The 15,757-nt window shown below is 39.6% G+C and overlaps 2 protein-coding genes across 3 annotated transcripts in view; both read left to right on the top strand.

Annotated features, from left to right (window-relative positions):
- Positions 1-9,155, top strand: part of SLITRK3 (SLIT and NTRK-like family, member 3) — a 10,536-nt gene extending 1,381 nt beyond the window's left edge. The window contains exons 1-2 of one of the 2 annotated variants that reach the window (XM_008581383.1): positions 448-875; positions 5,829-9,155. In XM_008581383.1, the coding sequence (XP_008579605.1) occupies positions 5,847-8,789 (2,943 nt within the window). In that variant the 5' untranslated portion in view covers positions 448-875; positions 5,829-5,846 and the 3' untranslated portion in view covers positions 8,790-9,155. Of the gene's footprint in view, positions 1-447; positions 876-5,828 lie in introns of those variants that run through there. The other variant, XM_008581384.1, reaches the window with a different exon arrangement.
- The window catches only part of SI (sucrase-isomaltase (alpha-glucosidase)), a 196,473-nt gene continuing 181,584 nt past the window's right edge, over positions 869-15,757 (top strand). Inside the window, exon 1 of the mRNA XM_008581385.1 lies at positions 869-875. The gene's annotated coding sequence lies outside the window, so the exon portion shown is untranslated. The remainder of the gene's footprint in view (positions 876-15,757) is intronic.

The following is a 15,757-nucleotide window of genomic DNA, read 5'->3' as shown; positions in this document are numbered from 1 at the left end:
CCCCCCCGCCGCCCCCCATCTTCTCCGGTTCCAGAAGTGCGGGTGCTTGAATCGTGAGCTGTCAGGGGACTCACTCTCGCCAACGGGATCGCTTCACCTTTGTGCTTTGCCTGAGATCTCCCAAATCCAAGTCGAATCTGGTGTGTACATACTGTTGTATTTGTACCTTCTCCCCCTCTCTCTCCTCACCCCCACCCAGCTCCGCCGTCTGACCAATGCTGGCATCCGAGATCTAGTCGCCCCCTCCCTGCCTCCTTTCCGCTTCTCACCACCCTTTTCTTCTGTCATCTACACAGCCCCAGCCCCCCACTCCCACTTCCACCCACCCAAAAGGCAAAGAGCAAAGACACCCAGGGAAAGCAAGGGCTAGTTCTAGCTCCTCGGACAGGAGGAGGCCTGGGCAGGGATTGCGCTGTAAGTGACAACCTTTTAGGAAGAGACAGAGAGAAACCCAGAGACCGAGCACGGGCTCTTGGGAACAGCGAAGCTCGCTTCTGAATAGAGAGCACCGAGATTTTAAATCAAAGGAACCCAGTCCTGGGACACTCACGCTGCCTGCCTGCTTGCCTGGTGCCATTGAGGGCATATGGAGCTGTGGCCGTGAGCTCTCTGTCACTGGCATCGCCGCGCTAGGTGCGCGCCCGGCTCTCCCATTGGAATGCAGCGACCATTTCCCCGCAAGTCTCAAAGATGCAAATATTTAAAAGGATTACAAGCGTGATTTGGTAGCCTTTCTGAAAGTTGGTGGCCGGAAGAGGAGATGCTACAAGGCTACAGTATGATGGATACAATTCAGCCTCGCAGAGAGTTTGCCCCTCCCGCCGGGAAGCCCCTCGGAGCAAACCTCGGAGATCGTGAGCGCTCTGCACCGATAGGTATTCGCCGCCATCCTTTCCTATTTTGCCTAATTTAAACCGGTATTTCTCCCATGTAGGATGCGCATTGTAGAGCACACAGAGTTTGGCCGCGGTGTCTTTTGTACGCTCACAGGTGCTAGGGATTTGTTGCATTTTGAATTGGATCAGTTAGGTATAAGAACGATGGTGGAACGATGGGTCCTGGAGACTAACGTAACCTCGGACCCCTTTTCTGGGGGAGAAAATCGTAAGTAACTCCAACAAATAGGCCAGGGTGCGGAGGGAAGGACCCCTCCCCCAGTGGATCGCTCGCTTGTGTTCTAAGAGATAGAAGGAAAACGGCTTGAGCTTTTAATAATTTTCCATATCTAAACAGACCTATTGTCCGTTTCGCCTGGCGACAGCAGATTAGAAAAGGATCTATAGAAGGCTCAAAGCTCTTCGGAAATGAATGATGCAGCATTTTAATTATTTGTTCTAGGAGAGATCGTTCTGCTTCCATATTGGAATATTTAATCTTAGATGTGGAGAGATTAGTGGGCTCGAAGATCTGGCAATGGGAAGGGGGAGGCAGGAAGGGGACACAGTGGGGAGAAAGGGCTTCTTGTCCTCCTTCTGGACAAATGGTGCCGGGCGCTCCCAGCAGGACGCGGAAGAAACGGGGCCCCCAGGGCCCTCCATCCTCTAACTTTTGGAGTCATCCCTAACCCTTAGGCACTCTATCTAAGATAAAGGAAAGGAAAAGGACGAAATAGCCTTTAGAACATGGCACAAGTCCAGAATTTAGGGGGTTGTAGTTCAAGAGACACACAGACGATTGCAAAGAGGACCATTTACCGTCACCGGGAAGCTCAGGGCAGCCTCTCGGTTACCCATCGATTCCATCACATCATGGGTTCCTATGAGATCCATGAAACAGCCACCGCCTCTGCACATTGGGGACCTACGGTGCTGAGGGGTGGGGGTGGGGGACGGTTGGAAACTGGGGAAGGAGATGGAATTGCTCTGATCCTGAGAGCAAACTGTAGGTGTTGTTTTGCTTTTTGGCTGAGACGTATCCGAGAAGTAGGGTGGGTCTGGAATATTAAGGGTGAGAATGGTAGAGAAGCCTGCCGGCCTGCTTACTTAGTCTCTGATTGCTGTTTCCAATCTTAGCTACTGTGGGGCGGTGGACGCATGTGCGGTCATTTTAGATGCACATCCTTCAAATCGCCTATGACTGACTTTTAAGGAGTTTTTTGTTGAGTTAGGTGATTTATATGTTTTACAGGGTTGAGACATTGATGCATAAACTGTGCTTTTCTTTACAATTTGGTTTTGTAAAGACTGTTTTAAGGGAAAGCCATCTCCACTTACTAACTTTGAGCCCTTGGGCGATCGAGGTTCGGTTTAGTTCTTTAGCGACCAGAAAGTCCCTCCCCTCCCCCTTCCCCGTGAATTTGTGACAGGATTGGTGTGTTGGGGGGCGGGGGGGAGGATGCATAGACGACACACCGTTCCCGAAAACTGAACTCCTTCGCTGCACACTTGGCTCTACTAAGTTTCCCCCAACTGCACTTCCTCCCAGCAGGAAGGACTGTAGAATTGTCAGCTGAGCCTTTAAATTCTTATTAGAAGGTTCATTTGAACTATGATCTGGTGGCTTCTATACAGTGCAACATCTTCCCTCAATTACCCCCATCCCCATTACTCCCTACTATCCCCTTCCCGAAAATATAACGGAGAAACATTTAGATTTTTTTAAAAAAGAAAGGGGGGGAATAAAGGGGGGGGGGGAATAAAGAATCCAAACCATGAAATTCCGCCCCCTATCCCCGAGAGGTCTTTCCCGGTGGAAGAACATGTTATGTACCATTGTTAACGAAGTGGTCTGCACCTCCTTCCAGAGCATTGCCTTGTCTCATTTTTAAAAGGTGGAAGAAAACACATGGCTGTTGAATCCAGGGGAAATCGAAGGCTTTGAGCTGCAGCACAACAAAAGGATTCCTGGTGCAAAGGGATCGAAGCAAAAATGCAGGAGAAACTCGATACAAAGAGCTCAGGCCGACTGAGCTTTTATTTGGGACACTGAGGCAGTATCGACCAGACTCATATCTTTTGCTTTGGAATTCCCCTCTCAGCCCCGTCTTTAGAGGGAAAGTCTATGCAAAAAAAATAAAAATAAAAAAAAAAAAGAAAAGAAAAGAAAGAAAGAAAGAAAAGATCTTTTGCTTTGGAATTCCCCTCTCAGCCCCGTCTTTAGAGGGAAAGTCTATGCAAAAAAAAAAAAATAATAATTAAAAAAAAAGAAAAGAAAAGAAAGAAAGAAAGAAAGAAAGAAAAGAAAGGAAAGAAAGGATAATTCCAAATATCCTTGATAATTCTCACTTTTCAAACCGTCTGCACTAGAGCAAGGAGCTTTGGGAACTAGAGAAGCAAACCAGCTAAGGGATGGTTTCCTTGAGAGGTAACAGAAAAAAAAAGAAAAAAGAAAAAAGAGAAAAAAATTCATACCCCCCCCCCACTTTCCCCACCAAAGGAATGTTTCCCGTAGGTTGGTCTCTTTCCCCTGCTCTCGTTTTTAATTTTGCCAGTTTGTCGCCTCCACCCCTCTACTTTTCCTTCTTCTAACACAAACTGGATAGTCAGGGCTTCCTAGTGCTCGCTCCCGACCCTATGCTAAGCGCGCTCCCCTTCTTGGAGCTCATTTTCATGACGTGGAAAGCCGAATCCAGGGTTACAGCACATATTTTAAAAAAACAAAAAAGCCAGCGCGAGCGAAGTCCGAGATTGTGCACTGTGATTGAGCCTGCCTTCCTCCCTACCTTCCCTCCCGCCCTTCCTCCCAGTGTCCAATGATGTGCTGCCGGTACCCGGAGAGAGCTGCCACCGCGGCGGCGGAGCTGGAAGCCTGCTGCAGCTCCTTCTCCTCCCTCTATTGAGTGTGCCAAGCGGCAGTTCTGCATCCTAAAGAAGCCCATTGACGGGTCCATTGCATTCCCAGCACGTCTCAAGCTTGCTTTTTTCTCTCTCTCTCTCTTAGCTTTCCCTCTCCCCCACCCCCACCTTTATCCCCTTTTGCTTCAGCAAGAAGAGAGGAGGAGGGAGAGAGAGTACCCTTAAACTCAAGCCTTTTCCCCCTTTTTCTTTTCAATGTTGAATACTTAAAAAGAAAAAAAAATTTAAAATTTAAAAAAAAAAAAAAAAACCTCCTGCAAAATAGGTAAGTCAAAGACATCTAGAGCCTTTCTTGCCTAAACCTCGGAGAGTTGGGGAAAAAATTTTTTTAAGAAAAGAATGATGAAGGAGAAAGAACTTAAGTAGATTTTAAAATTTTATAAGGGAGACAAGGAAGACTAACTGATACTGCAATGTACCCTCCTCTGCCTTCTCTTTCTCTCTCTCTCTCTCATTTAATTGTTTAAAAAAATTGAGTACTGAATGCCTGAGGCAGATTTCTGTTTGCTTTCTCATGGTTTCTCCTTTCCTTACAGCTGTGTACATTATATGCAAGTTGAATGTGGAGATTTATTCTTTTCACTCTCCCTATAAATTACATCACTGAGTTTAAAGTTAGAAGGCTGATGAAATATTTCTTTGGTTTATGTATCTATGTGTGGGGAGAAAATATATGCTAGAAACTCCGGTTTATTTTTATTGATTAAAATCAGCCATTCAATTTTGATTGATATTTCAGTGACTCAGGAAGGACAATCTAATAAAACTGCATTATTATAATTTGTTTATGTACACATTTTCATATCCTGATGATATGAGGCAAAGAAAGAAAGCCATAAAGGAAGGCTCTGTATGTTATTAGAACAGTGCACTGCATTTGTTTTTTCTGATTGAAAAAAAAAAAGATATCCTTTTAAAAAATGTATTGCATGTGATAGATCGTTATCAGCAGGTAAGAATTAAGGTTTTTAATTCTATTTTGCTGTTAACTACCTACCTTTCCTCTAAGCAGCCACCTGCCCTTCCAGCTTTTAACAGGGTTCCTCAGCTGATTTTGAAGGCACAGATACACATTCCAAACTAAGCTCTGCAAGTGTTTTAATTCAGACACTCCCAGGCTCAGCATCCTTTAGCTGTCACTATCTTTAGCTCTGACAATTGCATGGGCATGTTCTATAAATGCTTTAAATAGCCGAATGATAAAAATATGTAGAAGTTATTTCATTAAAGGCAATGTCAAAAAATCTGTGCTTGGGCAAAAGTGGGTGGAAGGTTTAGTGTCTTACTGACCACACACTGTAATTAAACATGTTGTGATCATTTCTTAAAAGAAATCTTAAGTTTTCCTGAGATGCCAATCATCTTACACATTTCAACATCTGATATTGGGAAACTGTCTTACTGACCACACACTGTAATTAAACATGTTGTGATCATTTCTTAAAAGAAATCTTAAAGTTTTCCTGAGATGCCAATCATCTTACACATTTCAACATCTGATATTGGGAAATAGGCTCATACTTTACCATGCTCTTTAATCTAATAATTTGGGGATATGTCACATATTTTTAATGGTAGAGACCTATAATTTAAAGAACACTTTTTTTTTTCTATCAGAGCTCTAATCATATTTATAATGGGCATCTTTGATGTCAATGTGAGTTTTAACAGGCAAACAGGGGTAACGGCCAATTGATTGCCATTATTACTGAATCTGACTATGCCTGAAAGTATACAGTGCTGCTTTGCTACAGGAGGTAATGCAGGCTGCTTTTTTTCATGTGATAAGCCATTTCCCAAGTATGGCTTGGTTCAGGAAAATGTCAGTGCATGGTTCAATATTTCAGAGTCTCCTAAGTTTAAAATATAGGGCACACTCAAAACACTAAGCATGTTGCTAGCTTTTTTTTTGAGTGTTAGTTCAACAACTGCTGAAGTTTTTATATTGCTCTTAAAAAGCCCCACATGTAGGAGTCAATTAAAATAGTACATATGACTAAAAGCTAAAAATCTTCATCTTTATTTCTGTTGCAGTTTTGTAATCAACTGTGAATGATGAAACCTTCCATAGCTGAGATGCTTCACCGAGGGAGGATGTTGTGGATAATTCTTCTAAGCACAATCGCTCTAGGATGGACTACCCCGATTCCCCTGATAGAAGACTCAGAGGAAATAGATGAGCCCTGTTTTGATCCATGCTACTGTGAAGTTAAAGAAAGCCTCTTTCATATACATTGTGACAGTAAAGGATTTACAAATATTAGTCAGATTACTGAGTTCTGGTCGAGGCCTTTTAAACTGTACCTGCAGAGGAATTCAATGAGGAAATTATATACCAACAGTTTTCTTCATTTGAATAATGCTGTGTCCATTAACCTTGGGAACAATGCATTGCAGGACATTCAAACAGGAGCTTTCAATGGTCTTAAGATTTTAAAAAGGCTTTATCTTCACGAGAACAAACTAGATGTTTTCAGAAATGACACCTTCCTTGGCTTGGAAAGTCTGGAATATCTGCAGGCAGATTACAATGTCATTAAACGAATTGAGAGTGGGGCATTTCGAAACCTAAGTAAATTGAGAGTTCTGATTTTAAACGATAATCTCATCCCCATGCTTCCAACCAATTTATTTAAGGCTGTCTCTTTAACCCACTTGGACCTACGTGGAAACAGGCTAAAGGTTCTTTTTTACCGAGGAATGCTAGATCACATTGGCAGAAGCCTGATGGAGCTCCAGCTGGAAGAAAATCCCTGGAACTGTACATGTGAGATTGTACAACTGAAGAGTTGGCTGGAACGCATTCCTTACACTGCCCTGGTGGGAGACATCACCTGTGAGACACCTTTTCATTTCCATGGAAAGGACCTGCGAGAAATCAGGAAGACAGAACTCTGTCCCTTGTTGTCTGACTCTGAGGTGGAGGCTAGTTTGGGGATACCCCACTTGTCATCAAGCAAGGAGAATGCATGGCCAACCAAGCCTTCCTCAATGTTGTCTTCTGTCCATTTTACTGCTTCTTCTGTTGAATACAAGTCCTCAAATAAACAGCCTAAGCCTACCAAACAGCCCCGAACGCCAAGGCCACCCTCCACATCCCAAGCTTTATATCCTGGTCCAAACCAACCTCCCATTGCTCCTTATCAGACCAGACCACCTATTCCCATTATATGTCCTACTGGGTGTACCTGTAATTTGCACATCAATGACCTTGGCTTGACTGTCAACTGCAAAGAGCGAGGATTTAATAACATTTCTGAACTTCTTCCAAGGCCATTGAATGCCAAGAAACTGTACCTGAGTAGCAATCTGATTCAGAAAATATACCGTTCTGATTTTTGGAATTTCTCTTCCTTAGATCTCTTGCATCTGGGGAATAATCGTATTTCTTATGTCCAGGATGGGGCCTTCATCAACCTGCCCAACCTAAAAAGCCTCTTTCTCAATGGCAATGATATAGAGAAGCTGACACCAGGAATGTTCCGAGGCCTACAGAGCTTGCACTACTTGTACTTTGAGTTCAATGTCATTCGGGAAATACAGCCTGCAGCCTTCAGCCTCATGCCCAACTTGAAGCTGCTATTCCTCAACAATAACTTGCTGAGGACCCTACCAACAGACGCCTTTGCAGGCACATCCCTGGCCCGGCTTAACTTGAGGAAGAACTACTTCCTCTACCTTCCTGTGGCTGGTGTCCTGGAACACCTGAATGCCATTGTCCAGATAGACCTCAATGAGAATCCCTGGGACTGTACTTGTGACCTGGTCCCCTTTAAACAGTGGATTGAAACCATCAGCTCAGTCAGTGTGGTAGGTGATGTGCTCTGCAGAAGTCCTGAGAACCTCACCCATCGTGACATACGTACTATTGAGCTGGAAGTTCTTTGCCCAGAGATGCTGCATACTGCACCAGCTGGAGCATCCCCAGCACAGCCTGGAGATTCCCACCTTGTTGGGGGACCAACAAGTACATCACCGTATGAGTTCTCTCCTCCTGGGGGCCCTGTGCCACTTTCTGTGTTGATTCTCAGCCTGCTGGTTTTATTTTTCTCAGCAGTCTTTGTTGCTGCAGGCCTCTTTGCCTATGTGCTCCGACGACGCCGGAAGAAGCTACCCTTTAGAAGCAAGCGGCAGGAAGGTGTGGACCTTACTGGCATCCAAATGCAATGCCACAGGCTATTTGAGGATGGTGGAGCTGGTGGCAGTGGAAGTGGGGGTGGAGGTCGACCAACTCTTTCCTCCCCAGAGAAGGCCCCTCCTGTCGGTCATGTGTATGAGTACATCCCCCACCCAGTTACCCAGATGTGCAACAACCCCATCTACAAGCCTCGTGAGGAGGAGGAGGTGGCTGTTTCATCAGTCCAGGAAGCAGGGGGTGCAGAACATGGGGGTCCTGGGACACAACCGCCGGGAATGGGTGAGGTTCTCCTAGGAAGTGAGCAGTTTGCTGAGACACCCAAGGAGAACCACAGCAACTATCGGACCTTGCTGGAAAAAGAAAAGGAGTGGGCCCTGGCAGTGTCCAGTTCCCAGCTCAACACTATAGTGACGGTGAATCACCATCACCCTCACCCTCACCACCCAGCAGCTGGTGGGGTTTCAGGGGTAGTTGGGGGACCTGGGGGAGACTTAGTTGGGTTCCGCCACCATGAGAAGAATGGTGGGGTGGTGCTGTTTCCTCCCGGGGGAGGCTGTGGTGGTGGCAGTATGCTCCTAGACCGAGACAGACCACAGCCAAGCCCCTGCACAGTGGGATTTGTGGACTGTCTCTACGGCACAGTGCCCAAATTAAAGGAACTGCATGTCCACCCTCCTGGCATGCAATACCCAGACTTACAGCAGGACGCCAGGCTCAAAGAAACCCTTCTCTTCTCAGCTGGAAAGGGCTTCACAGACCACCAAACCCAAAAAAGTGATTACCTCGAGTTAAGGGCCAAACTTCAAACCAAGCCAGATTACCTCGAAGTCCTGGAGAAGACAACATATAGGTTCTAACAGAAAGAAGAAAAAAATTAGTGCTTTTTTTTTCAAAAGTAAAGGAAAATAAAAGAAATATATCCCTTGCTCCCTTTACACTTGTCCCGATAAATCCATCCTCACAATCTTCCCTGCCCTGAACAGAACTGAAACCGCATGATAACTAGAGAACACAGATGTATGCTCTCCCCTCTCAGATGTGATTTGGAGGAAGGGCCATACTCAGATCATTAATCAATGAAGTGCCTTCGCAGACTTTTGCCAGCAAATGTTACCATTATTTTTTTATACTGAAACTTGAGACTTTGTGCCATGTATAAGGTATATTGGGGATCGTTGTATTGATCCTAATTAAGTAAAATCCAATGTGTCTTTTTATTTTCAGTAACTTTTTTTTTTTTTTAGTTGTAGTTTTGTTTGAAAGGGAGGGGGGAAAACAAATTGACATTTGTGGCTTTCTTTCCTCTTCCCATCATGGCACAGATTCTGTACATGTATTAACAATGCAGTTTGCTGCATGCCTGGAAACTGCAAGACGGGGAGGGAGGGGGTGGGTCTTGCTTGAATGTTCTCACTCACTTTCTTGTCTCTCACACACATACCCATATGCAAACCACAAAATCCTTGCACACAGTAAGGTCCCTAAATGTGCAGCCTCCTCCTGCTGGTGCAGGTGCACACACAGGCACACACACACTCCCCACACACCATTCCCGTCCAACCTAATCTTCTTAGTTCAGATTTAATCCATTTCTCTCCTCTCCATAGCTCCACTGCTCTTCACCCCTAGTGTACAGCTCACAGCATCTCTCCTACCATCCTAGGAAAAGTCACATTCTAGGCTGGATCTTACTGAAGTGGAGGCCTGGTGTTTTAACAGCTGGAGACACTCATCTAGGGATCAGCACCCTCTTTGTGACACTTCATCCTGATGCCAAGATTTTTTGGAGAACATCTGCACTTTCTTATATATACACAGCTGGAGACACTCATCTAGGGATCAGCACCCTCTTTGTGACACTTCATCCTGATGCCAACATTTTTTGGAGAACATCTGCACTTTCTTATATATACATATATATATATATATATATATAAAATATTAAAAAATTTAAAAAAGCAACTGGGTATATATCACTAACAGCTTTGTAGGAAGCACTTTTAATGTTTTCTCTCTCACACACAAAGATTCAAAAGAAATGTGCATATATTTATTCTGTAATTTCAGTGATTATAAATTGTAAAGGTAATGTTTAATCATTGTATAGTGATTATGCGTCTGGTATAGCTTTCCTAATAAAAAGTTTTTGAAAAACATAATACATTATATATAGAAGATACAAAGCTTGAACCTTAAACTCCAGCTATGCCATGCCTTTTGTGCTCCCATTTTTTAAAAAAAATTATTTTACTTGTTATACAGAGAGCTAATTTATTAACAAGTTTGATGCACTGTGATGTTGATAAATCTTATCCCCCACCACCCCCACCCCATACCAGGATACAACTGGGACTTAACAAAATCTTATTTATAGTTCACTTCCTTTTCTTAGATTATGAATTTCAAACTTAGTACTGCAGTGATGCACCATATCCCAGGCAAGATGTCACTGGGAGAAAATAAAGCAACTAGATTCCTAAGAAGTATAGGTTTAATTGGGAAAAGATAATCAAGAATCCATGCATCTTAAAATAGTAAATGTCATAAAGGAAGAGGAGAGTGAAACTTTTATTCTTTTAAAAATATGCCCTAAAATCACACACACATACTTTCAACAACCCACACACACGCCCACCCCCACCCCCACCGCCCAATCAAAGTCAAAGGCCCAGAGCCAATTTGACTGTCAGAATCCTGTTATCTGTGAAAGCTGTCACTATTATATTTGGCTACTGGTTTTTTCCATGTACTTACTGAAACTGGCCCCAGTAATGTCTGAACTAAGACAGAGGGTGCTGAATAAGTTTTCCTTTCTATATGCCGTTAAAATGATGTTGCAGAATTATAAACCTAATAATAATCCAAGTTATGATTGATGTACATGTGAGCGAAACCAAAGAAAATTGGATTTTTAAAATGCCCAGTATCCTGTTTGTGGGGGAAACTGATAAAAGAAAACTGAGAACTTTGAGGCAGGCATTTATCTTATTATTCCAGTAGAGGGCAGCAGAGCTCCAGAGATCCACAGACGCAGCAGCCGCAGAATCACACAGTGAGGCCCCTGTTCTCTGCTAGTGTTTCCTCAAGCTGCCCTTAGTAGAAATTATCATTACGTGTTGAATGTAATTCATCACAAGTCACTAATGCCTTACATCCCATTTTTCCACAAAAAAGAATGAGACTAGCAGATTCTAAAACTGTGTTGCCGATATAACACTAAGACACTGTACTAAAAAATAAAAAAGCCCCACGAATATCTAGAACATATTTATGTATCTATTGATTAATTGCATATAAATACCAACATAAGTAATGAACACAAATAAAAACACGAATATCAATAATAAAATGCAACTTTTCAGGGGTACCTTGCATTTGATATGTTGCACCTATAACTTTTGTCCTCGATATTTGATGTACATTTTGGAATTATTTTAGAAGAAAAAGTCCATGAACATAATTCACTATTTCTCTATGTAAAATGTTGAAATGAAGTGAGTCAGTCTTACCGTTAAATAGGTGTTCTTCTTTTTAAAATTTTCTCATGTCACCTTTTTTCTAGTTATATCTTCCTTATTCTTTCTAATCATCTCTCCTTCCTTCACTAAACTCTTTTTTCAAGGCCCAGAAAGCCAGTACTAATCCTTAAGTATATTAAAACCTCATTTGTAGAGTCCCTCTAAAGTAGCAATTTATCATACTTCTATTTCTCCTAATCAAATATTTTGGTGAATAGTAGAAAGCCTGTGCATAATATAAACTCAAAGTGTAAAGCTAGTTACTTCTGATGATAATCATCATTTCCCTCAAAACCATGCACAAATTCGTAACATGGCATATTATACAAATCAGGTTAAAGTACAATCCCTAAAGACCCTGGTGCTTTGGACATTTGAAAAATGAGTGTCCATAAACCATATCAAATTACAATATAACTTGATAATCATGTTTATATATTATTTATTAAATAAAGACTGTCTTGTCTTAAATATAGGTAGTAATTTCACCCTTGAATGAAGAATGAATTTATTTATTTGGTGAAAATAAATTTAGGTAAGAATGAAATATTGTATTCAAGGGGATAATTATTTGCTTCCATGGAGTTTTCTACCCCCTGGCTAGTCCACTTATTTTAGCTGTGCATTAAAATTACTTAAGTTAACTTTGATTTATAATACCAGATATGCTTTCATAATATTAATATGAGGTACTATGATTAAGATCTGTTTTATGTTTCTGCTGCAGTAAAATATTTATTTTTTAAAAAATACAGATCACTAAATTCATTTCATAGTGATGGCCAACTTGACTGAAGGAGCCCCAAATCTAACAGATATTTGCTATTATTCATTGCTATTTTTATTACTAATAATGGTGATACCGTTTGGAAATAATAAACATATTGTAATGTCCCTTAAACTATGAGATGGCTAGTGAAAAATAATTGAAAATGAACTATTAGCTTAATTCAGTAATAGTTTTAATATGCGATGTACATCATTATTTACACTATACATGTACTATTTATGTGGATGCTTTTATGTTTTTATTTAGAAAGCTATATTATTTCATCTAATTGCAAAATACTTTAAAAATAAGGATAATGAACACCATATTTTTAATAAAAGATCAGAGAGAGAATTATAAGGAAAGTTTAATGACCGAACTTGAAAAGTTTTGAATTTTCTTTTTTTCCCTTACCTGGAAATGTTAGTATTAAATCCTTTATATCTGAAAAGAACGATATTTGTATTTAGCATCATGAAAATCCATAATGTAATTATAGAACAAGAGGACTTCTCTTCAACCACTGCAACACATTATTTTTATTCATTCAGTGAAAATTTATTTGTACAGTCCTGTTCTTTTGCGATTATGTTGTCTAAGCCAATAAATGTGACTATTTTGTGAAATGGCTATGACAAAGGAAACATTAATAAAATGCTTCACAAAATATGAGACATGTGACTATAACAAGTCAAGTTAATGTAGAAGGAAATACATCTTAAACGATTTGAGCTAATTTAGTTTGAACTCAAGACATTTATAACTTACATTTAGCTCAAAATCGTCAATTGTCAAAATTCAGATGAACAGAACATAAGTAAGTTTTACTAAATTCACCATATAAATGTTCTGTTTAATATACTATAGGCCTTGTAAAAGTAATAGGAGCAATAACACATGTGTAATTGGGCAATCATGTGTGTGTACATATATATATATAGCACTATTATATATGTATATACATTGTATATACATGTGTACAGTTTATATATGCTGAATTATACTTATATGTAAATTATGCATTTTTTCTTACATGTATAACAATTTCAGTTTTATGCATTTTTTTTTTCTTGCTTCTGTTTAGCCACCATCCAAGTAAAGCTGGATGAAATTATAAGTCTTCACTTTGGGTATACTCACAATGTAAAAAGTAACATTGTAATTAATATTTCTGAATTTAAAAATTCTTTTATCTTCCAATTTGTTTCATTTTGTTATTTAAATCATAGGGGATAACTCTCAGTCAAATTGGGATTTAAGTCCTCACAGTAGAAGAACTAATTTCTTATAAATATGCAATGTAAGTGAAATGAAAAGCAAGTACTTTTTTTTTTCATTTTTCTATTTCTAGAATAAATTTTCCAAGTGAAAACAATTTTAGTAGCTTTATTAATTAGACAAGACCTTTGTCATTTACATAAGTATGTAAAAAAAAGTGAAGGTAAAATGCAGAAGAAGTAGTGGATAAGTTTAAGATATTCATCATCCTATTTCACTTCTTTTAACATCATCTTTAATTTAAAATGTTTATTACTAGTAGTAATGACAAACAGAGATGAACATTTTTTAGTATGCTTATATGGAAGCTGAATTGAAGGGGCAGATTTTTTTCTATCAAGAAAGCAGGGGTACACCAGGGCTTGCTAAGTGGTGAAGAGGCAATGCTTTGTTCAGCTCCTTTAATTCTGATAACGTTTGCTCCTAAGAATAATATACATATTTTTGAGAAAATGTATTATTTTCTCTCTATATCACTTATATAGATGACTTTTTACATGGCTTTTAAATTCTAATAAAAAACAATACGTGTGGTGGACTTCTAAGGTATATAGCCACAGAGGCATTATAATAAATTTATAGTTTGACCCAACCCCTATAATATCTTTAAACATTAAAACACAATGGGCATTAGTAAAAAGGCTTTCCTCATTACCAACCAGTAACAGAAAGGCCCAGCCTACCTAATTTAATGTTTGTTTAGTATATTTAGTCTGCCTACTTGTTTATAAGATGAGTAGTACAGTGAACTGGTAGAATTTGCAGTGATTTAATTGTATCAAAATCAAACAAGTTTCATAAAAAAGTGGACTAATGACCGGATTTAAAAAACCCTGAATACTTTATTTTAATAAAATTGTAATAATTAGTACATTGCTCTCCTGGTAATAAAAGGCACCATGTCATCTATACGAGTATTACATCATATTACATGTGAAGACAGGGCTTTTGCTCTTCTGATACATTTTATTAAGAACTTTTAGGTTTAGAGTTTATTTGAATGATGGAATGATATATAAGTTTGGTAGCTTTAAAACAAGAAAATAATTTTCCTAACCCAGGGTTGGCAAAGTTAGCTTCAAAAAAAGATGCTGAAACAAAGATGTCACCTGATTGTGTGAGGGGATAGAAAATTCTCTTCTCCCTCCAGGTCTTATTCTTTTCACTACCCCTGACAGCTCTGCTTCTACTTGTTTCTGACTTAATGCCAAGATATTCTTGTGACCAAGGGCACATTCATTGAGCTTAAATAGGTGGCAAGGCAAGATCAGGAATTGATGAGAGTCTTCACACCCAATGACAAAATGTCCAATTCACTTACCTTTGTACATAGGCTGAGAAAATGATTCAACATATCTGCCCTCATTGTGAAATCATTTATAAGTCTGACAAGAAATGTTAGAACCTATAATGATAAAACTAGAACCATTTCTGAAATCAAGAGAGAATCAGCAAATTTTTTAAAAATATGAGATCTATTTTTAAAATCTCAAAACCTTGCTTTTTCTCCTTTGAAATGCCCTTTATATTTGCTACGGCATCCAAAATATTGATTTAGTTAAAATTAAAATATAAATGTAAAGTATTTATATTAAAACCACCTTTTACTAGAATTGCACACATTTTCCCTTGATATTTGAAAAGAATGATATTTGCATTTAGGTTTATGAAAATTCATAATGTAATTATGTAAACCTTCTAAGTATCCAGCTGTTATATAGTCACTTGGAATTATAAAGTATTTTTCACAGAATTCTGGTAAAACAATTCATCTTAAAAGTCCTTTTTTTGTTGTTGTTGGCCTGTGGTAACTAACTTTATAATAAATACAAGTCTGTCAAATAGGTAAGCTATTAACCATATTCTGTAATTAAAAAAAAGAAAAGAAAAACTTTAAGGTCTATCAAAATTAGACATTTTATATAAATTGAATCGAGTTGGATTTCTTTTTCTACCTGTGCTGCTGCTTCACCAGATTTGGATTCAAAATTGAAATCTGTTCCTCTATTTTTAAATAACAGTTCATTTGTTGTTTCACTTTTTTAGTTGGCAATAAAAGGAACACAAGTACAGAAAATGTTAATTCCAGGTATAATTACATAATCTGTGGAACAACCGGGCCCACAAGTCTCTCGGTTTTTCTTCCCCCTCCTTTCTGAGGACCATTCTTATATAAAGGTTTAATTGAGAATGTTTGAACTAGATTTTCATATTAACTTTTTGATGTCCCATCTTTGGAAGGGTTTAAATATCACAGTAG

Source organism: Galeopterus variegatus, unplaced genomic scaffold, assembly GCF_000696425.1.
Source record: "Galeopterus variegatus unplaced genomic scaffold, G_variegatus-3.0.2 Scaffold2341, whole genome shotgun sequence".
In the NCBI taxonomy this organism is placed as follows: Eukaryota; Metazoa; Chordata; class Mammalia; order Dermoptera; family Cynocephalidae; genus Galeopterus; species Galeopterus variegatus.
Note: the sequence above shows the minus strand (reverse complement) of the source record. Positions and strands in the feature narration are given on the sequence as shown.